The sequence below is a fragment of the Muntiacus reevesi genome, chromosome 3 (assembly GCF_963930625.1).
Source record: "Muntiacus reevesi chromosome 3, mMunRee1.1, whole genome shotgun sequence".
NCBI classification, from domain to species: Eukaryota; Metazoa; Chordata; class Mammalia; order Artiodactyla; family Cervidae; genus Muntiacus; species Muntiacus reevesi.
Genome location: NC_089251.1, coordinates 38,318,850 through 38,343,502, shown reverse-complemented (window position 1 = coordinate 38,343,502; position 24,653 = coordinate 38,318,850). Strand labels below are relative to the sequence as shown.

The following is a 24,653-nucleotide window of genomic DNA, read 5'->3' as shown; positions in this document are numbered from 1 at the left end:
CAAATCCAAGGCATTGCTGTGCCCTGCTGGCAGTCCAGTCTCATTGCAGGTAAGTAACTTACAGGTGCAGAGGTTCTGGGGCCAGTCTTCCAAATTCATTTCTACAACAGTCCCAGGCTTCCCTGATAGCTCAGCCAGTAAAGAATCTACCTGCAATGCAGGAGACCCTGGTTCAACTCCTGGGTTGGGAAGATCCCCTGGAGAAGGCATAGGCTACCCACTCCAGTATTCTTGGGCTTCCCTTGTGACTCAGCTGGTAAAGAATCCGCCTGCAATGTACGAGACCTGGATTCAGTCGCTGGGTTGGGAAGATCCCCTGGAGAAGAGAAAGGCTCCCCACTCCAGTATTCTGGCCTGGAGAATTCCAAGGACTGCATAGAGTCAGACACGACTGAGTGACTTTCAGTTTCACTTTTCATTCTTACATGAAAGGTTCACAGGCAGCAAGAAACAAATCCCCAACTAACTTTTTCCAACCCAGTAGGATTTGTGCTTCCCAAGTGAACATTACAATATTGTTACCAAGTGGTAAGTTACTTTTCTTTTCTCCCTCATTTATGTGCAAATATATTTATATATATTTAAAAAAATTTTTGGCCACACTGCATGGCATGTGGGATCCCAGTTCCCTGACCAGGGATCAAACCCAAGCCCTCCTGCATTAGAAACACAGAGTCTTAACCACTGGGCAGCCAGAGAAGTTCCGTTAAGTTACTTTTCAAAAGAATGTTTCTTTGCTTTTTAGAGATTTATCCGCAATCTGCATGGAGTACTGGCTTTGTGCCAGGTGTCTTGCAGTGTCTAGGAGCAGGCAAGGAGGCCTCTACCTTGACGGACACGTGCAGTTACAGAGCCACATCTTCAAACAGCTCAGCTACATCGCTGGCTGATGGGGGACTGGTCACCCTGGAAGAAGGAATGGAGATGGGGGAGGGACATTTTTTGATTGTTCATCAAGAACTCAAGCCTGCATTTGCTTTGTTGGAGCCAGGTGGAGTATTCCCTGTGTAATGGTCAGAATTGATGTATGAGTTAAGTGTGCTAATTCTCCTTCAGGTATATCCCCCTGGCCTTGCAACATAGGTGGAGATCTTGTAACAGAGAAAAATAAACTTGACTTCATATTGGATCTATCCCTTTAGCTCTAATCTTTGTGTTCTGTTGCCAGTGCATTGTCATGCTGGCTCTGTATCTTTTGTAAAAGAATATTGCCTATAGTCTGAAATACACAGGATAGCCCATTCTCAAGGCTCTGGCCTTTAAAAGTTTCTCATTTTTCTAATCATAGATTATAAGATTGCAAAAGATAGAGAGTAACATTTGTCTTGTTGGAAGTTTACAGGAACATCATGACCTGACCTATGCAGACAGCTGCAAGAAAAACGACTCCGACATTAAGAAGTTTGCAACAATCAGCCACGTTTCCTCCCTTTTTTGGAAAAGGCAATGGCAACCCACTCCAGTACTCTTGCCTGGAAAATCCCATAGATGGAGGAGCCTGGTAGGCTGCAGTGCATGGGGTCGCGAAGAGTTGGACACGACAGAATGACTTCACTTTCACTTTTAATTTTCATGAATTGGAGAAGGGAATGGCAATCCACTCCAGTGTTCTTGCCTGGAGAATCCCAGGGACGGGGGAGCCTGGTGGGCTGCCGTCCATGGGGTCGCACAGAGTCGGACACAACTGAAGCGACTTAGCAGTAGCAGCAGCAGCAGCCTTCCTTTTTAGTATTCTGAAGGATGCCTGAATTCAATTCAGGTAAGATGGTTCTTTGGGACACTAGTCCACCATCTTCTTGGGTTGCTGGCTTTCCAAATAAAGTTCTATTCTTTGACCCCCGACACATCATCTCTTGATTTATTGACCTGTCACGCAGTGAGCAGTACCAATTTGGACTCGGGAACAGTCTTAGTAGAGCTGACCTGAAGCAGAGGTTGACCTACTGAACAGATATTGCCCAAACTAAGAAGGTAAGTCAAGGATGATTTTCAATGTCTTTATTAAGAAATATCAAAAGTTGATTACATTTCCATACACAGTTTTACAAAGTTCGAGTGAAGGGGAAGTAGGGAGGCCATCAGTGTGCCTGTTTGGATACCACAATCACTTTCCAGAAAGGTAACCTTGTCACTTTCGGTCACCTTAACAGTGGTCCACACAAGGCTCTGTCCTACTTCCACTAGGCCACAGCACAATACATCACTTGAGTTCTAATAAGTTACAAATACTCAAACATTTGTCCTTTTCTTCTGTCATTATCCTTCCCTGAAAAAGCCAAGCTGTTTATAGAAAGCACAACACTTGAGTCCCATTGACTGCTGTTTGCATCACATTTTCACAAAACCTGCTTTGAGAGTTGGAAAACACTGCAGGTTACATGTTACCATAGCACACTTGGGATGGAACCCGCGCACATTGTTATTTTTTATTTAACATTTAACAAAAAAGGGGGAAGCACTCAACTTGGAAACAGAACAGCACAGTCATCAGTGGAGAAGTTAAGTGCGGGACAGGGCCTGCAGATTCCAGGAAGCTCCTCCAAGAGGTCACCAGGGTGACCAAGAACAATTGGAGGCAGGGATATCAATACAGAATACAGAAAGAGAGCCTCTTGGGCAGGGAACATCACAATCTTTTGTATCAGGGATATTGCATCAGAGGGGAATTACACTTTCAAAAATAATCGGGGCTAGTGGGTCCTTGGCCCCAGACAGGACACTGGCAATGGTTTGGTGTGCCTCGGTGAAGCCTTGTGCTGGGTTATCTAACAGTGGATCTCTGAAGAGACTGTCCAGCAGCATCAGAAAGTGCTGTCTTCAGAGGAAGGACTCCTTATTCACCCACATGAGACTGCGGGTCTCGTTGGGCTTGCATTCGTACTCAATGACGGAGAAGGGACTCCCCCACTGGCAGTGATCTCGCTTGTGGTAATTGTAGAACTTGACCTGCCACATCGTCTCGAAGGTCCCAATGTCAGTGAACTGAGGGGAGAGAAACACACCCCATCAAAACCTCATCCTGCCACTAGCAATAGACAAGAGCTGATGTTCCTGGAAGAGGTGTAATAGGGAAGAGCAAATCTGACTCCATATTAGAGCTGTTTCTTTTACTTTAACCTTTGCATTCTATTGTTTTTGCTTCAAGGTAAGAATGTTACCTGAAATACACAGGATAGCCCATTTTCAAGGTTCTGACTTTTAAGAGTACAACACTTTTCTATTCATATAGATGTAAAATGTTGCAGAACCGAGAATAACATTCATCTTGTTGGAGGTTTACAGGAACATTGTGACCTGACCGATGTGGACTGCTGCAAGAACAGATTCCTGCACCAAAAGGTTTGCAATGACTAATTCTCCTCCTCCCCATACTCTGCCCCTCACGTTTCAGTGACCAGTATAATCACTCCGGGCTCCTGTGATAAAAGCTTAGGCCTTTTACTGTAATGAATGATCTTCCTTTATTACAAGAGAGATTTTCTTGAAAAGCTGTCTGTAAGTCATTTATTTCTCTATAAAATCATATTCCCATTACACTTATTGCATTTGCTATGATATTGCCTTCATAAAAGTAACTCTCCAAATGTATATGTTTCCTAAATTGAAGTTCTGGTAACCACTCTTAGAATCTCAGAATTTCAGAGCTTGCCACAGAAGGGAGATTGGGAAGAGAAGAGAAGAAATGGTGTTTAATGATTGCTTTTGGTTTCTGTTTAATAAAACAGTTGTACAAAATAACGTGTGTCTAACATGACTAAACATAATATACAACTGCCCTCTCATCATTAATTTCAACTCCAGGAAAACCTATTTTATTGAAAGCATTTGCTTGTTAAAGATGCTAACTTTCAAGTACTACTGAGTGTTTATAAGCCATGCCCATGCCTCAGGTTTTAATTATACATTATCCAAAGACATACCTGAATATCTACTGTGTGACTTACACATAGAAAAATTTGTATAAGGGATGCTCCTTGCTCTCAAGAAATCTGCCACCTTCTTCCAGAAGACAGGCCCTGAAAACACTGCACAGAATTCTCCAGAGTCATGAGCACACAATTCTCATGTAGCTGAGAAGAAGGTACAGAATACCCTAGAGGCCACTGGGCAGGGGCTCAAGTGGCCTGCGGGGTAGCCTGACCCTGCCACCGTCTCCTGGAGCTATTTAGGGGACCTGGCATTAAACAGCATGATGCCTGCTGTTATTTTCTCCTCTGACCCTCCCTTGTCATGGGAGGAGACACGGACTGACTTAGCAGGGTTCTTAGACTTGTCAGGAGCCAGAAGACGTGGAGGGGGGAGGGCAGTGAGCAATAGGAGCCTTCTGCTAGCGGCTGCCACAGGGGAAGGGTGATCAGGTGCTTCCCAGATAGCTTTCCAAGATGCTTTCAAAATTATATCCTGCACCATTGCCTCATCTTGTTAATCTGATCCCAAAACAAGATTTGGCTTGCCTTTGGAAAATTTGCTTGACTTGTAATAGTGGATGATGTACCTTGAGTCCACAAATCTTCTCTCAGCTAAGAAAATGAAGTCTCTCTTTGTAGAAAGTCATGACTTAAAAGACCTGTGCACAAATATGCAGCTTTATTCACAAAAGTCCTAGACTGGAATCAACCCAAATGTTTCATCATTTACCTGCTGATAGACACATTTTGGTACATCTACTAATATAAAAAGACTTTTTACTTAACAATAAAACAGAACATAGTGATTCAGGCAGCAATAAGGTTGGATTTCAAAGACATGTTTAAAAAAAAAAAAGACATGCTGAGGAAAAGAATCCAGACCCCCAAAGAATATATGTACTATATGAGTCCATATATTTATGTATATATATGTATATCTATGTAGTTTATAGTGATAGAATGCCAGGCTCCTCTGTCCATGGAGTTTTCCAGGCAAGAATACTGGAGTGGGTTGCCAGTTCCTACTCCAGGGGATCTCCCTGACTCAGGGATTGAATCTGCATCTCTTGTGTGTCCTGCATTGCAGGTGGGTTCTTGACCTGCTGAGCCATCAGGGAAGCCAGAATATAATCTATGCTGAGAGGAAATATCTGTGGTTACCTCGGTTACCTGAGGTAGGAGGAGGGGATAGATGATTGACGAAAATGTGCCAGAGGCAACTTTTTGCAGGTGACGGAAACATTTTACATCTTGATTGGGGTGGTGGTTACAAGAGCACATGTATGTGTTTGTTAAAACTCATTGATCAGTATACTTAAAATGGGTATATTTATAATATGTAAACTATGCAACAAAGTTGATTAAAAATTAGAAATATTGATTTTTAATGAGCAACAAGGAGACAGGTATTCTTAACCCTGCCAGTGGGAACTGAATTACACAGCCTTTTGGAAAGGTAATTTGTCTCTGGAAGGACTGATGCTGAAGCTGAAACTCCAATTCTTTGGCCACCTCATGTGAAGAGTTGACTCATTGGAGAAGACCCTGATGCTGGGAGGGATTAGGGGCAGGAGGAGAAGGGGACGACAGAGGATGAGATGGTTGGATGGCATCACTGACTCGATGGACATGACTTTGAGTAAACTCTGGGAGTTGGTGATGGACAGGGAGGCCTGGCCTGCTGCGATTCATGGGGTCACAAAGAATCAGACACGACTGAGCGACTAAACTGAACTGAACTGAAAGCTGTGAATATACTTGGGTATAGCAATTTCACTTATAATTTATCTTGACATCACAGTGTTCAGAATAGTGAAAAGCTGAATTATAAATTTCCATCCATAATTCATTATGGCATATCTATATGGTGGAATACCATGTAACAATTCTAAATGTAAATATTTAAATAACAATTTTCTATTATTCTGTATTGTTACCTGAACTAAGCAGAGTACCAACAAGACTGTCTAGCATTAATTTCATTAAAATTATACAGGACTTTCCTGGTGGTCCAGTGGTTAAGAATCCGCCTGCCCAGTGTAGGGACAGGAGATCGATCCCTGGTCCAGGAAGATCCACATGCCGTGGAGCAGCTAAGCCCATATGCCACAGCTAAAGAGCCTGTACTCTAGAGCCTGTGAGAAGCGACTACTGAGCCAGGGGCCACAACTACTGAAGCCCATGCGCCTAGACCCTAGGCTCTGCAATAAGAGGAGTCACAGCAATGAGAAGCCCGTGCACAACTAGAGAGGAGCCCCCACTCTCCACAACTAGAGAAAGCTTGCATGCAGCAACTAAGACCCACTGCAGCCAATTAAAAAAAAAATTATACATATTAATGCCTATGGAATAAGTTTCATTTTCTTCTATGTACTTATTGGTACTTTAAAGATTTAATGATCAAATTTTACTTTTATAATCAGAAAAAATGTTAAGCCAAATTGTATTTACAAGTTTTACCAAATAGCTAATATCCTTAACATAAAATATGTTAAGAACTACTAAGAACATTTGGATAAAACTGAACAGTTCATTAAAAAAATTGGCTAACTCTGAAAAATATTCAAATGTAGTAGTATTAGTAATTAAAGAAATACAAACTTTCAGAGTTTTGTAACTTGTTCACCTATCAACTCAGCAAACAATTTCAAATACCAGAAGCAGTTTAAGCCTAAAACTTTAGGAAAGTATTATGAAAAATGGTGGTATATCTGTACTCTGAATATGTATAACCACTAAACAGAAATTTCGGGGTTTTTTTTTTTTTAATGTATTATTTATTTAGTTTTGGCGGTGCTGGGTCTTCGCTGTCGTGAAGGCTTTTCTCTAGTGGTGGTGAGTGGGGGCTGTGCTTTGGCTGTGGTCCCCGAACTTCTTACTGCGGTGGCTCTTTGTTGGGGGGCACGTGCTCTGGGGCGTGCGGGCTTCAGGAGTTGCGGTGCATGGGCTCAGCAGTTGTGGTCGGTGGGCTCTAGAGACAGGCACACAGGCTGAGTTGCCCAGTGGCATGTCGAATCTTTCCGCATCAGGGATTGAAACTGTGTCTTCTGCATTGGCAGGTGGGTTCTTTATCACTGAGCCGCCAGGGAAGCCCAGGAATTTAGTTTTAATGATGACAGAAGATGATTCAAACAATGTTAACAGAAAAAAGATGGATGAAAATGAGCTCAAATACACTAAGATGTATAGAGAAAAGAAAATGGAAAAATATTAACAAGAGTTCCCAAAGAAAACTTTTTCTAGCTTTCTACTTAGATTTTCTGCAATAAATATGTTACTTTTATAAGCAGAAAGAATATTTTAAATGGTGAGATGGATCTATCACCCCTGAAAAATTAATACAAATATCCCTTAAACCCTAGGGATTTAATAAAATCTATTAAGGATACATAGTATGAAGTATGATACAACTTTGTTTATAATACCACTCTTAAGTGGTAATAAACAACTGATATCTTATTTTACAAATCACCGAGATGACTTACTATTATTTTTGACCAATGTAGGATACTGTACATTTTAAGTGCAACTGAATTAAGTTCTAAAAATATTTTATAAACACCAACTAAACTTTCACAGGAGCAGCTTGAAACAAGATTAGGTAAGTGGGAGAAACAATACTGAGGCCTTTTTGGAAATAGATATAAATAAAAGTTAGTCACAAAAACAAACAAAGATGATTAAGAACACAGGCAATAAACAAAAACGAAAGCTGTTAAGGCATTACACTTAATATCTGAGTAACCTTACAACTAAGAAAGTCTCCATCCAAGAATTCTCAGTAACATAGTAAACCAAAACAGAAATATGTTGGCAGCAAGTCACAGCTAAAGATTCTACTTTGTTTCTCTTTTACTAATGCTGGACTCAAGGTCATGTTATAGTAAACTAAACTGCTGCTGACTAGGCATATATTTTCCTCTCTCCCACATCTTAATTGTTTTAACTTCTCATAAGCGCTCTTCCTATTCTTCCTTCTGGAGCTCTATTTCCTGGCCATCTCTACCTAACTCGGGCTTTCTTCTGTTCTGGCTAAGAACAGATGGGGTCTTCAAAACTGACATTGCTTTTGAAGAACAGAAACAACTACACAGCTTTCTACCCACTCCCTACCCATCTGTGCCTTCCAAGGAAAATTTACCCAGGCAAGCTCCCCAGTGATGCAATTAGACACAGGATAATTCTGTGCATTTAATAGCTCTCTTTTTTAAAATACACAATTACTATCCCTTATCTCATTCAGTCTTGTGACTGGTTTTAACATCTCCATTTTGTGGATGAAAGAACTAATTCAGAGAGGTTAAGTGGATTGCTCTAGTACTGTGCAGCCAGCTAGTGGTAGGAGCAAGTCAAGAACCTAGGTTTCCTAATTTTCATCTAGAAAATGATAACCAGTGTACAAGCAAATGAGCTACAAGTTACTGAACAGTGTTTCTTTTTTCTCCCTGAATGAGAAGAATATCTATGAATTGTCATGTGTAGAATGTTTTAGGATGCCACTACAGACTGTTTGTATCTCCCCCAAATTCATATGGTAAAGCCTAAATCCCCAGTGATAGTGTCTGGAAGTGGGGTCCTCTGGAAGTAATTATGGCAGGAAGATGGAGCCCTCATGAATAGGATTAGTGCCCTTATAAAAATAGACATGAGAGGGATGATCTGTTTCTCCCTTCCTTCATGTGAGAACACGGTAAGAAAGGAGCTGCCTACAAATCAGGAAGAGAGTTCTCATCAGACACCAGGTCTGCTGGCACCTTGATCTTGGATTTCCGGCCTCCAGCACTGTGAGAAATAAATATCTGGTGTTTAAGCCTGCCAGTCTATCGTATTCTGAAACTGACACTCTACTATATACCTGGACATTTTATTTACTTTAGTGTTCTTACAAGTTACAAGCCTTGGTACACTTCTATTTCACAACCAATGTGAAGGGGAACCCAGATTCTAAGGAGAGGAGACTCATTTGTTGTCCTCAGTAACAAGTGAGGAATCTTGACTTGTTAATAAACTGTAAATATTTTATTAAAAAATTTTTTTCTGTTGTGTTGGGTCTTTGTTACTCTGTGCAGGCTTTCCCTAGTTGTGGAGAGTAGGATCTACTCTCTAGTTGCAGTACGTGGGCTTCCCATTGTGGTGGCTTCTCCTGTTGAAGAGAAAAGGCTCGAGGCACAAAAGGCTCTGGGCGATGATAGTTGCAGCACTTGGGCTTGGTAGTTGTGCTGGTTCAGTAGTTGTGGCTCATGGGCTCTAGAGCGTGGGTTATTCATTGTAGCACATGGGTTTAGTTGCCCCATGGCACATGGAATCTTCCCAGATTGGGGATTGAACTCATGTCTCCTATATTGGAAAGCAGATATTTAATCACTGTACCACCAAGAAAGTCCTGAAGAATTTATTTTAAACAATTTCTGTGGTGGTCTTACAACCATATGACCTAGAATCCCCAGAGTACTTCTCTCCATTCACCATTCTACTCAGTTTCACCAGTGACATGTGAAATTCATCAAGAATAAAATGACGCAGAAATTCATTGACTTAGGAGCACAGAATCAACTTATTATATTGATAGAGACATGATGTTACTTCATTAGTAAACAAATTCAGTATAAATAAGCATCTGTGACTTTTATTGTGGTATGACCTACCAATTCCTACTGGATTCCGAACATCTCTATTCCTGTACCATTTGAAGTTTTATTAGTAAATCCTTATTTTCCATTTCTCTTAGCTGAATAGATAGGGCTAAAAGTTCTAAGTCTTATAAGTATGCTTAACTTCATAAGAAATTGTTAAACTTTTCCAAAGTGATTGTGCCATTTTACTTTCCCACCAGCAATATGAGTTTCAGTTGTTCTATTGATACATTCTCTCCAAAAGCTGACATTGCCAGTTCTTTTAATTTTAGCTAGTCTAGTAGTAAGAAGAAGAAAAGCAATAAAGAGCAGAAACCAATGAAACAGAAAAAGGAAAAACAGTAAAGAAAAACTGATGAAACTAAAATCTTCTTAAAAAACTATCTTTAAAATGGATAAATCCCAGCAAAACTGAGCAGGAAAAAGAAAGCAAATTACCAATATTAGGAATGAAAGATGCTATCACTATTGATCCTACATTGGTAACAACATGGAATCCTTAGATTAGGATCCTTATACCAATATGGGCTTTCCTGGTGGCTCAGTGGTAAAAAATCTGCCTGCTGATGCAGGGGACATGGGTTCAATCCCTGCGTTGGGAAGATCCCTGGGAGAAGGCAATGGCAACCCACTCCATTATTCTTGCTTAGGAAATCTCAAGGACTGAGGAGCCTGGCAGGGTGCAGTCCATTGGGTTGCAAGCGTTGGCCACAACTTAGAGACTAAAGAACAACATATACCAATACATTTGGTATACAAATGTACAAATTCTTTGAAAGACACAAACTATCACTAAATCTCTAACTACTAAAGAAATTGAATTTGTAATTAAAATTCTTACCAGGAAGACAATTTCAGGCTCAGTGGCTTCAATGATAAATTCATACACTTAAGGGGAAAATACTGATTCTACATAACAGAAAAAGAATACTTCTCAATTCATTTTGTGAAGCCACTGTTACCCTGATACCAAAACCTGACCAAGATATTACAGGTAAAGGAAAGTTGCAGGCAAAAATTCCTTATGGATTTATGCATAAAACTTACATATAATTTTATTTGCTTGAAATATTAGTAAATCAAATCCAGCAATACATAATAAGGATATTACATTGGAGGTTTCTCCTCAGAACTCAAGGATGGTTCAATATTTGAAAATCCATGTAATTTGCCATATTAACAAAATAAAGGAGAAACACTATGTAATCATATCAATAAATGCAGAAAGAACATGTGGTAATTCAACATCCTTATACCTTACTTATACTTATACCATCCTTATTTATACCTTTTACCATCCTTATACTTTATTATCATATATATAATAAAAACTCTCAGCAAACTAGGAATAGAAGAAAAGTTCTTCAGTCTGATTAAGGGCCATCAATAAAAAAACAATAGCTAACATCACCTTCATCATTAAGTGAACCGAGTCCTTCCCCTATAAGATGGAAATAAGGCAAGGAAAGCAGTTCCTTCTATTCCTGTTCAGTAATTAAGGCAAGAAGGGGGAAAAGGGAAACAAAACTTTCGATTCATGATAAAAATGTGTGCAAAAACTATGAAGCAATTAACAAGCAAATTCAGCAAGTTTGCAGAACCCAAAATCAATTTAGAGTAAATCGTATTTCATAAAGAAATACACTAGCACTGAATTAGTAGTATTATTTTTTAATATTTGGCCAAATTTTGTGGGTGAAAATTGGCCTTGTATTATTTATATATATATATATATTTATAATAGTGAAAGTAAGTCTTTTTTAATATTTACTGATGATTGCATTCCTTTGTGAATTGCCTCTTTATTTTTTTTGCTTATTTTTCAATTTCCTATGTCCTTCTCTTTCAATTTCCTATGTCCAGTAAGGTTCTCTTCCTTATTGGTTTCTAAGAATTCTTTATATATGAAGTAACAGATTGTGCCAAAATATTAGAAAGAGTTGACAGGAGGAACACATTTTACGTTTGGGAATGCATGTGTAAGGCCACGTTCCCGCACAACACAGGCTCATGACAAGCTCATGTACTGCTCCCTCCAAACTCCCCCCAGTCTCTTGTCTAAGAGGGCCAGCCAAAAGGGGACTAATGCGGTGACTATCATAATGCAGACAGAATCTCCCTTTGGGCTCTCTCCTTGAAGGGACTAAGTGGAGAATTAGTCCCATTAAAATACAAGTCAGCAATACTCTTTGAAGTGGGGGTGGGGGTGGAGAGCTTTCAGCGTTGGGTGTTGTTGTTTAGTCGCTAAGTCGTGCCCAACTCTGTTGTGACTCAACGGACTGTAGCCTACAAGGCTCCTCTGTCTATTGGATTTCCCAGGCAAGAATACTGGAGTGGGTTGCCATTTCCTTCTCCAGGGGATCTTCCCCACCCAGGGATGGAACCCACATCCCCTCTGTCTCCTGTACTGGCAGGCAGGTTCTTTACCATTGAGATGTCGGGGAAGCCCTTAGAGCTGGGTATCACTCATAAATTCCCTGTACCAGGGCCTCTGGAATTATTTGAATAAAGAGATCACTGCCACTAATCTAAGTCAGATGGCATTTGATAACATCCTGAGTCCAGCTTCAGGGCTGCAGCATTGTCTGCACAGGCAGTGGTAAATCGAGGCAACACTGCTTAACCATCCATGTTATAAACAAGCTTTTCATATGTCACCAAGTATCATTTGCCTTTTAAATTGCCTTTTAAGGAAAATTTAATTTAACTTTGTTTACAACATTTAACAGGAAATCTACATTTATGTAACCAGAGTTTTCCATTTTTAATCTTTGGATTTCTTCCATTTTTACCTTTGGATTTCTTCCATTTCTTTTAGGTTTAGATACATCCTTTTCATTTTGATTTTTTTACAAAGTTGATGCTTTAGAGATAATCTCATAATCCATCTGAAATATTTTTTGATCAGGAAAGAAGGAAAGGCATCAGGAAAGAACAGAGCCTCCCAAATAGCCAAGTATCCTGGCATCATTTATCCAATGTTTAAAAATCTAAGAAACTATCTTGAGATAACCCCCTAGACTTATAAGAAGTTGTTTTGGTGTACCTTTAATTCAGCTTTCCTTGCTAGCTTCACCTACTTGATTAATTGAGTTTACCTGGACATTTCAAGACTTCCTTATTACTTATGTAAGTGGTTGTGTCAGCAATGTATAATATTTAAGCTTGGCAGAAGTTTTGTCATAGGACAGTGTTAAAGCATATGCAAAGCTTTCATCACAAAAATGAAATTTTCACTTAACATTTCAGCTGCTTGATCAGGAAAACTTCTAATTTCAATTAATGATAATTCTAATTTCAGCTGTAATTGAATTAGCTTATCACTGATAAAATACAGATGCATGGCCAATGCTCAAACCAAAAGCTGTATGATCATTGTTGGAATAATCAATCACCTTCTTCTTCCAGAGTAGAAATTATATTTAAGGACCTAGGCTTTATTGTTTGGACTCATAAAATGTGAAATACCATTTTAAATCTTTTGGAAATGATGTACAGTATAAACATAAATCAAATTTGAATTAGAGGAAAGTTAAATCACATAAAATCTAAAATTATGGGAAACCCAAAATAGACTGTTAACTATGAAAAAATAACCATCTTCATTTTAAAAGAAAAAAATCATAATAGAAAATGAAAAATTTTAGTGTAATTGTATTTCTACACAATGAAAAATAAAATAAAGCAAGAGTAAGAGAAATAGGATAGATATGACAGATTTTTTTCTTTATTAGGAGTCTGATTTAAAAAAATAATTTCCAACAGAAGCATTGACAAAACATGAAAGAACAATCTATAGAAGAAACAAAATTAAATTGACATGTAGAAATGTTCATTCTTGTGATAGTGAAAAGTAAATTAGAAAATCTATTACATTTGAAGTAATTCTCAGTGATGTCATAATTATAACAAAGTCAGTAGGCTTCTTCATTGCTAGTAACATTGTAAAATAGTATGTACAACTTAAAAAAAACACACCAAAATGCCATATTGGAGAACAGCCTTAAAGATTCAATTCTTTTGACCAAATATTTTTACTCAGATTGAAGTAGATATATATATATGTATGTATATACATATATAAAATTTTACATTATAGCACTTTTTATGATGGGACAATCAATATATCTAATATCTGGGTAAGTCTAATCATGATACATTGTGATAGAGTCTTATATTACCATTAAAATTTTAAAAATATGTAGAAAGTTGGACAATATATATTAAAAATGATTGCAACTATAGAATGTATTTATGTGAAAGTTAATCTGAAAATGAACCAAATCAAAGTGCAGGGGATTACTGGTGCTTTAAAAGCTCACATTTCTGAATCTTGTCTTGATATTTCACAGTTTTTTAAAGAAACATGCAAATCCCTTGAGATGCTGGGATGCATAGCCACACTTCTCAGCATGCCTATACCCAACCAGAAAGGAATCCTATATGGATTTGTTGGATTTCAGTCCTAGTTGGTGTCATCCTAAATGACAGTATTTGAGAATCTGACTTCTTCAGCAAATAATTAGTATCATACCCTAAGCGTAATTTTATAATTTTTATACCATGTTAGGGCTGACAGTGGTCTTAGTGATCAAAGAGTAGAATTCACCTATTTGTATTAAAGAAACAGGCCCACTGAGTTAAGCTTTGCCTGGGATCACAGTTATTTATGGGGCTTCTCTCATGGCTCAGATGACAGAGAATTATCTATAATGCAGAAGATCTGGGTCAGGAAGATCCCCTGGAGTAGGGAATGGCAACCCACTCCAGTATTCTTGCCTGGAGAATCCCATGGACAGAGGAACCTGGCAGACTACAGTCCATGGGATTTCAAAGAGTTGGACACAACTGAGGGACTAACACAGAGTTAATTATAGAAGAAGATGACATCCTAATACCTTCATAACTTCCAGTTTTAATTCTGATATTCTAGAGGCTTCCTAAGGCACCCACACCACGGATGTTTCCCTTCATAAAGTACGTAAATTTAATAATCCAGGAACTTGCTGCTTAACTGATTGTATTTACCTGGATAGTCAAGGTTTTAGTGTTGCCTGTGAGAATATGGTATGTCTACACTTTCTAAAACTTGAGTCATAATAATGGTAACTTAAAAATGTCACGGGATAATGATGAAATTAGCTGAAAGCTTCACCACTGGAATGAACATTTGAATTCAATACCAGAGCTCCTGACATAATCAGAAAACCTCTAATTTCCATTGTTTTCCTGAGAATCAGCCTACTACAAATAAAACACAAATGCATGGCCAATGCTCAAACCTAACGCTATGTGATCACTGCTGGAACATTCAACTATCAATCACCTGCTTCTTCTAGAGTAGAAATTATATGGAAGAATCTAGGCTTTACAGATAGAACTCAGGATTCTTGAGTTAGAGCGTAGAAATTCTTTTCCCCACAACACACCCCAAAGGTATTGAGTAACTTAAAAGCTCTCCAGCCTTTTAGCAGGTACCTGGACACGCAATCCAGACTTACTGTGAGTAATAAAATCTTTCTTTTTATGGATATGTCTAAATTATACTCATACTAAAAAAAATACCGTATTTCAGTCTCATTCAAAATAATGTAGATGTTCTTAGTTTACCAATCCAATTAAGAAGTTTTTAACTAAGTTCTAAATTGTTTGTTAATTGTTCTCCCTAGTGTTCTTTTTAAACTTACAGCAAAAGTATGACTCCACACCCTTCTAAAACCAGAGGAAGTTATAGCTCTGCTCCCCTCAGCCCATTCTGGTTCCTGGGAGAAGGTGAGGAGGGGAGGTCTCCTCTCCCGTTCTGTGACCACCTGAATGGGATACAGTCTCATCTACTGTGACTGCCTCTGTACCTGACCCAGTGCTCAGCACCAGTTCAGTGAAAGAATGAACAACTTAAAGTCAGCTCACTGGCCTTTTGAGCTCTCAGAATTCGATACATGGCCAATAGGCACATGAAAAGATGCTCAACATCACTAATAGAGAAATGCAAATCAAAACTACAATGAGGTACCACCTCACACCAGTCAGAATGGCTATCATTAAAAGGTCTACAAATAACAAATGCTGGACAGAGGGCAGAGATCTGTACACCATTGGTGGGAATGTAAATTGGTGCAGATGCTATGGAAAACAGTATGGAGGTTCCCGCAAAAAAAAATAAAAAGAGAGTTGCCATAGGATTCAGCAATCCCGCTCCTGGGCATATGCCCAGACAAAAGTAAAGTTTTAAAAGATACATGCATCCCTATGTTCAAGCAGCACCATTCAGCCAAGACATGGAAACAACCTAAATATCCTTTGACAGATGAATGGATATAGAGAAGATGTGGTGCATACATACAATGGAATATTACTCAGCTATCAAAAAGAATGAAATAATGCCATTTGTAGCAACTTGGATAGACCTAGAGATTATCATACTAAGCAAAGTAAGTCAGAAAGAAAAAGACAAATGCCATATAACATCACTTACATGTGGAATCTAAAATACTATACAAATCATCATATCTATGAAACTAAAACAGACTCACAGATATAGACAACACACTTGTGGTTGCCAAGGGGGAGAGAGAGTAGGGGAGAGAAGGAAAGGAAGTTTGGGATTAGCAGAGGCAAATTATTATATATATAGGATAGAAAAACAACAAGGTCATACTGTATAGCACAGGGAACTATGTTCAATGTTTTATGACACATCATAATAGAAAAGACTATGAAAAAGAATATATATATATTCCAGGATTTTATATATATATATAAATATATATAATATATATATATAATATATATATATATTCCAGGATTTTCCGGAAAATATATAAATATATATGACTGAGTAACTTAGCTGTGCAGAAGAAATCAACACAACACTGTAAATCAGCTAAACTTCAATAAAATTTAAAAAAATTAAAATAAACAAAAATAAAATTCTGATAAGCATTTGCAATTTTGCTTCCAGTTAATCATTCCTTTAACTCTAATTATTGATACATATGCTATTCTTGACACAATAGAATAGAAGGATCTTTGATATAAAAGAAACTTATTTTGATCCACCACCCCTTTACTGGATATGTGATCTTCAAATATTTTTTTAGAAGTCTAAAAATACCTTTTAAAATGTGTTTCTGTAGAAATGGATGGTTTTCTCAGAAAACCAACTAAAACAGACTCAATAAAATCTTCAAACCTCTCCAAAGGCAAACTTATGGACTAAGTTGAAAGTTATGGATATTCTTTCCAAATATCTTTACTTTGGATCCTGACTTTTATGGGGAAATTCTGTCAGGCTTTCAAATAACAGCTAAATCATACACCATGTAAACAGTTTCAGAACATAAACTATGAAAATGTGCCAAATTCATTTTATAAAGCGATTAACTCTAACACCCCATGTTAAACTGTGAAGACCTTCTGTCCTTTGCCCATTTCCCCGTCTAATCTACACATTGCTACTAGACTGATTTTTAACAACTGGCAAATCTTATCACTGTTACCAGGAAATGGAAGTCCTACATTGAAATGTTTTTTAAAATGGTGATAATAGTGGGGTGGAACTGTTGGATGAAGCTTACAAAGAGAATTATAAAATCTGACAAAATGTAAACAAAAGCTATTTGATGCCTTTAAAAAGCAACTGAAAGCAAGACAGAAATCAGAGTTACTCTTGAAGGATCTCAACGCTAACAATTAAGAACCGTTCCTGAGGTTTTTTGCCTAAGGGTGCTCCCCAATCCCAGGCAGTTCTGGCAGAAGAAAATAGCAGTTTTATCTACTGGAAAAGGGAGAAGAATGTCCTGGGCTGGAAGACCAGCTGGAAATTTAGGGAGAAAATCCTGGAAGCAAGAGAGCTGCAGAAGAGGTGAGACCCAAAATCTGACTATGACTCCGCCATAATTCTGCAGGCTAATCGCACGTATAGGCTGCTGGGAGGGGGTTTTTCCTGCTTGAAAAAGCAGACAAACCAGTAAAGAGTCTATTTCCCCCCACCAAACAACAAAAGTTTATTGTTTCTAGTTCAAGAGGTTGGTGGTGGTTTAGTCGCTAAGTCGTGTCTGACTCTTCTGCGACCTCATGGACTATAAGATGCCAGGCTCCTCAGATGTCCCAGATCAGGGTGTTAGCAGGGCTGATTTCATCTAAGTGAAGCATCTATTCTTGAAAGAGAAAGTTATGCTGAATAAGATTTGGAAGTTTGCTGCCTTTTTTTTTTTTTTTAATTGAATGCATTCCCAAACCTGAGAAGTTGGAGTCTTCATGGCTTGAAAGTACCAAAGCAAACGGCTCAGGACTGGTAGAAAAACTGGAAATTTAGAGAAACCTCAGGGTAGATGGATACCAAAATCTTAGTGTAAACTGTCCAATTCCATAGATGACTGCTAAACTCCACTGAGACAAAGGGGACCAGGCTAGAAAAGCAGCAACTGGAAGTTGAAAAAAAAAATAAGCAGAGATTTCAGCTGCTGTCCTGCTGGAAAGACAGAATTTGCAGCTTCCGTTCAGGAATGTAACTCAAAAAGAAAATAATCCTCAAAAGAATAAAATAAAATAAAATCAATATATAATGTTTAGTTTCTAATCAAATATTGTCAAACAAGTAATGAAAGCATGACCCATATTCAGGAAAAAAGTCATTCCTGCTCTAATCGGGGCCAGATACTAGTTTTACGAAATAAATATTTCAGACCAGCAATTATAAATATGCTCAAAGAAGTAAAGGGGTATATGGTCAAAATGGGCAAACAGATAAGGAACCTTGAGAAATGGAAACTATAGAAAATACAGACAAAAATTCTAGAGCTGAAAAATATGATAGAAAAAAAATCAGAAAACAAGGGGCAGATGAAAAAAACAGTGAACTTGAGTATACATCAATAGAAATTATCTAATTTGGAGATCCATAAAAGAACACTGGACCTTAAAGTACCTGTAGGATAACACCAAACTGTCCAATGTGTAATTGAAGCACTACAAGAAAGGGAGAGAATAAAGTTGAAAAGAATTTGAGGCAAAATAGTAATTAAAAATAACTCAAGTTTGGTAAGAACATTAACTTATAGACTCAAATTCTATCTCTGTGTGTATAACCTAAATTAAAATATTTTAATGCAAACGAAAGAGATAATTCAGATAGGACTGGAAGTCAATGAAACAGAAAAATGGGTCAGTGAAGCATATGAAAACAAAACTGGGTTTTGGAAAAAGCCAATAAAATGGGTAAATCTCTAGCTAGACTGGTTGGGGATAAGGGAGGAATGGCAAATTATAAACATATAGAATGAGTGAACATTATTAGAGATCCTAACACATAAAAGGATGGTGCAGGGTTCTTACCAACAACCTCGTGCCAACAAATCTGACAGTTTAGTTGAAATAAATGAATGATATCAAAGACAAATCACAAAAATCAACTCAAGAAATAAAACCTGAATAGCCCATTATCAAAGAAGGGAGTTGAATTTGTAACTCAAAACCTTTAAACAAAATGAAATGCACACCTTTATTGGTGAATTCTAACCAACATTAAATAAAAATAACATTCTAATAAGAATAATATAAACTCTTCCAGAAAACAGAAGAGTGAACAACTTTCAAATAATTTTATTATTATTCTGATACCAAAACTAGACAATGACAATACAAAAAAAGAAAACCACAGACCAATATTTCTCAGGAACACAGATGTAAAATCCTCAATAAAATGTTAATGAATCAAATCCAGTCATATATACAGGGAGCATACCATTGACCAATTGGTATTTATCCTAGTATTCAATAACTCAAAGTTGTTTCAACATTGAATAAACAATAAAATCTACTAGAGGATAAAGAAGACATTATATGATCATCCCAGTAGGTATAAAAAGAATATTTGAAAACATATGACACAGTGATTTTTTTTTAAACCTCTCAGTAGAATTTTAGTAAATTAGTGATAGAAGGGAACTTCATTAACCTGATAACAGGCATTTAATAAAAAACCCTACAGCTAACATCATACTTAGTGTTGAAAAACTGAATGCTTTCTTCCTGTGATTAAGGAACAAAGATGTCCACTCTCATCAATTCTACTTAGTATCAAACTGAAGGTCCTAGGCATTGCCATCAAGACAGAAATGAAAGGAATATGATTGAAAAAGAAGAAGAAAAACTGTTTATTTGCAGAAGACATTATATCAAACATGGAAAAGCTTAAGTGCTCTACAAAAAAAAATCCTGAACAACTATTAGGATTAATAAGTGAGATTAGCAAGGCCTCAGAATTCAAGATGAATATAGAAAAAAATCAATTTTATTTCTATAAATAGTAAACCACCATATATAATAGTGCTTAAATATGAAATACTTAATGAAAAATTTAACAAGATATGTATAAAACCTGTATAGGAAACACTGTAATGCATTATAGAGAGAAATTAAAGAAGACCTAAGTAAGCAGATATATTTGTGCATCAGAAGACTCAATATTAAAGTCTCAAATCTTTTCAAGCTGCCCAATTTGCAAACTCAATTAATATTCCAGTTCTTGAAGAATTGGAGAATAAACTGACAAATTCATGCTAAAATCTATATAACAATGCCAGGAACCTAGAATAGTCAAAATGACTTTGAATAAAACAAAGCTGAAAGATTTAGGCTATCCAATTTAAAGGCTACAATATAGATCATGAAATAAAATGTTTTAGCTCATGTAGGTCTTTTGCATTTCCAAACCTAAAAGACTGATATAATTAAGTATGTAAAGTAACTAGAATTCTTATACATTGCTGGTAAAAATATGAAATGGTACAACAATCAGGATATTTCTTATATGGTTAAACATATACTTACCATGTGATTTGTTAAATCTTACAAACCTTCAATGGATTCCCAGAAGCATGAAGATAAATTCAATAAGCAGGCCCTCTAACATCTGAGCTCTGTTTACCTCTCCAGTTTAATCTTTTTTAAAAAAAATTTTTATTGGAATATAGTTGATGTACAATGTTGGGTTAAATCCATCTTAATCTTAAGTCAGTCTCTACTTCACTGTCTGCTCAAGTTATGCTGGGTTACTCATTCCTTGAAACACATTTTGCTCTCCTCCAGCTGTTGATCTTTGTAGCTCCTTTCTCCTCAAATGTTCCCTCTTCTCTCAGCTCTTAAGAAAGCCATCCCTTAAATCTTTGGCTAGATTAAGACCCCTGGTATATGTCCCAAGGGTACCACTACTTCTGTAGTACATTTTGGACAACAATAATTATTTACTTTATTATTGATAATCTTGTATAAAGTATGTTTTCCTCCTCTACATTAGAAGCCCTATGAAGCCAAGGATATCTATTCTGTTCACCACTCTTCTCCCAATACCTGATATATAGAGGAAGTCTTTACATATTTGCTGATAAATCAGGCAAACAAAAAAACAATAAAATTAAAACCCTTAAATATTAGCATTTTCAATGTAATAACATATTAAAAATGATAAATGACATTAAGTAGGGTTTCTTTTAAGAAATAAAGAGAAGTTTAGTATTTCAAATTATTTCCATAGATAGATAAAGGAATGAAATGAAATTCAACACATCTCCCAATTATCTCTTAATGAACCAGAAAAAGGAGGCTTTAACAAGATAAATATTCAAAACTAACAGTATATCTAATAGTGAAATGCTGGAGATAAGGATTATCACTATTAGTGGAAAACATTCTTCTAGAAACATTAGCCAATGCAATAAGGGCAGGAAAAAAAAAACAACCCAGAAAATGACACAATTAAATGTATTAATAGATTATGACTGTCTACCTGAAAAATCCAAGATCACTGAATGAAGAATTTTAGTAAGCAAGTTCTGTAAGGTGGCCAATTATAAAATACACAAACATATACTGTAAAAACAATGCAGCAGTGGCATAAGTATAGGCAGATCAATGGAACAGATAACAAAAATGTACGGAGAGAATTATATTTTTGTCACAAAGAAATTACTATAAAACTGATCATTGGAGAAGCATGGGTTATTTAATTAACCGTACCGAGACACTGGGCTTCCCAGGTGACTCAGGGGTAAAGAATCTGCCTGCCAATGCAGGAGATGTGGGTTTGCTCCTGGGGTTGGAAAGATCCTCTGGTGAAGGAAATGGCAACCTATTCCAGTATTCTTGTCTGGGAAATCCCCTAGACAGAGGAACCTGGCAGGCTACAGTCCATGGGGTCACAAAAGAATTGGACATGATTTAGAGACTAAAACAACAACTGGGACATTATGAACAAATATATGAAACTATGAGCTGATATAACACTTCATAATATTTGATTTTACATCCTTTCTTAAGAGAAAATAGTGATTATTTTCTTTTACATGGTTTCCATTTGCTTTGGCATCACACCCCAACACTCCCAAGCAGACCTTACCGGCATGGTGATCTGGATGGGCTGCCGTTCTCCACTCTTGGTTGGGGCCACACCTTCTGTGTCATATGTTCCCGTATATACGATTCTGTCCCCATCAGGCTCTTTAGACTTCAGTTCCAGTGGGACAACCACACCACCGATGGAAATGTTCCTGCAATGGACTTGAGTTGACCATATATAGTAGAAATTAGCTTAGGCACCCTGTCCTGGTGTGGATCATAACCCTGGGGAAAAACCATACAGGGTTGGCTAACAGAGACACTGTGATGTGATAGAAAGTTCTGAAACTTTAGGGAGCTTATCTTTCCCAACTAACCAGTCATGTGAACCTAGATCAACTGCTTTATCTCTCTGGATTGACATGAGTATTCTCATCCAGAATACTTGTACAAGGCTAAGTCAGATTCTGTCAATGGTCTTCCTCTTTAGTTTCTCATCTGTGGAACTTTTAAAAATCTAGCTATACCCAGCCTATCTCAAACACTTGGCTTGGGGTGTGGTTTGGGCATTTGTAAGTTTATTTTAACATTGCAGAGGTGATTCTAATGCACAGGTAGAATTCAGAACCACTGAATGAGTTCTCCAATAATTTTTTTTCTGTTCCAACAACAGAACATTAGGGGTCCCATGATTTGGGGGGTACTCTTCCTCAAGTCAGGCATATACCAAAAATTCTCACTGCATCATTTCTTCATGTTAGGGTAATGGTTCTTGAAGTGTTATCCCTGAACCAACAATGTCAGTATCACCTGCCAATCTATCAGAAAGCAAATTCTTAAGCTCCACTCTAGTGCTAGAGTTTACTACATCTACTTAAGGTGAGGTTCAAGTCATCTGTGTTTTAAAGAGCCCTCCAGATGATTCTCATGTACATTCAGGTTTGAGAACCACTGGTTAGGGCATTGAAGCACTTTGATAAAATTAAAATATAACAAGAAAAAAAGTTTTTTCATTAACACAAATTTATTTTTAGATTAACTTGAAAAATAGAGAACTATCCTGAGGGAACTAGACCAGGTAACTTGATAGAAGGATTTGCCAGGAAAGATGGGGAAGGAAAAGTCTAGATCATATCTAGATGCACAGAACACTGGGAAATGTGAGAATCACGGATGCTTGGAGCTGCTGGGGATGCTGACAAGTAAATGGACCAAGAGCATCAGAATCAAGCCAGGTTTGATTCTAGGTCTTTCAAGGAGAGCTTGGCACCTAGAAGGCCAATACAACTTTGTTGAATTAAAGTCTACTGGCTGACACAACTTTGTTGAATTAAGGTCTACTAGGGAAGACTTAAACTATCAGCCCTCTCCACCCCACCTTCTGAGCTCAGCAAATGGTAGTAGATACAATACGGGGTGGTTTCTTTCCTCTTTCCACATTAGACTTCACACCATGCTTAGGCAGAAGCTGAGAGGTAAAGGACTCCACCTCTTACGGTAAAGGATACTTCCCCATAAGTTCCTGCACCCTTCCTCACTGACTTTCTAGCCTGAGGTTTCAGGATACAACCACCTCTGATAGCAGAGATGAGATAGTTCCTGCCACACACAGACACACACACAGATACACACACACCACCATCCTTTTGTTGTAAGGATGTTGCTAATCCCATCACCAGGCTGAACAGACAATTCAGGAGAAAAACATACCAGGCAAGGGAAACTAGGCCTAAGCGGGGAAGGCTGCCCTCCGTCTTGCTCTTCCAGCCCCGGGGTTCCAGGCTCATAATGGCTGATGGATGAGTGGCGAGCATCCCTAAGAAGCCCCAATAATCAGCCACCCCCAATTTTATACCTCATTACTCAGCCTTTCTGCCTCCTTCAGTCTTGCAGAACCCGGCGGAGATGAACCGAAATTGCGGTAGGTGAAGCCCAAGGCGAGCTTCTCCCCTCCGCCCCACCCCGGCCGCCTGAGGGTCCGCATCAATGGCTGGACAGAGGGATGAGAAATTTACAAGAAAAAGCCCCCGATCCCCTGGCTTCCAGTTGCAGTATTAAACACCTCACCCTTCGAGGCGTGGAGGGAAGCGAGAATAGCGAAGGAGATGACCTAGGGACCAGAGAGCTGACCTCATACCTCCCCCCCACCCCCCACAAAACCTCCTGGACCCTCCGGGCTAGGTGAGAGGTGCCCGGGAGAGGCTCTGGCTGTGCCGGGAGCCTCGGTCCACCCAGCGTATCCCAAGACAGGCCGGTCAGCCGCGGCGCGCGCCCGCACTCACTCGACCTGCAGCGTGGTGGGCTTAATCTTCACCTCCACCTTGTAGGAGGAGCCCGTGAGCAGCTTGATGGTGCGGTTCTGGCCGAAGCGCTGCCCGTCCACCTTGTAGAAAACCGGGCCGTCGTTCGGCTGGATGCGCAGGGCGATAGACAGGCGCACGAGGCCCGGCAGGTCTCCCATGGCTGGGCGCGGGCGGGCGCGGCGGCTCCGGGGGGGCGGAGGACTGAGCCGGCGGCGACCGGGCGGCTGGAGCGCGGTGGGCGGAGAGGAAGCGCGGGGAGGGAGAGGGAGGTGGCGGAGCGGTGGCTGCCGCTAGGAGCCCGAGCCGTCACGGCCGGCAGCCGCGGCTTCCCAGGAGCAGCTCCCCAGGCTGTGATCCCCAGCCCCCCTCGGCGAGGAAGCGGGCCGCAGGGACAGCTCCGAGGTCCGGTGCTCCCACATCCCCCACTCCCCGAGCCGCGCGCTCCGCGCACCCATGGGGCTCACTCCGGCCCG

General features: G+C 38.9%; 1 protein-coding gene across 1 annotated transcript; it reads right to left on the bottom strand.

Annotated features, from left to right (window-relative positions):
- Positions 1–1,983: 1,983 nt before the first annotated feature.
- Positions 1,984–24,490, bottom strand: CNRIP1 (cannabinoid receptor interacting protein 1). The gene is made up of 3 exons (XM_065929033.1): positions 24,160–24,490; positions 21,939–22,089; positions 1,984–2,982 (listed from the first exon to the last, which is right to left on the bottom strand). The coding sequence occupies exons 1-3, from the start codon at positions 24,336–24,338 to the stop codon at positions 2,818–2,820; spliced, it is 495 nt and encodes a 164-aa protein (XP_065785105.1). The 5' UTR covers positions 24,339–24,490; the 3' UTR covers positions 1,984–2,817.
- Positions 24,491–24,653: the final 163 nt, after the last annotated feature.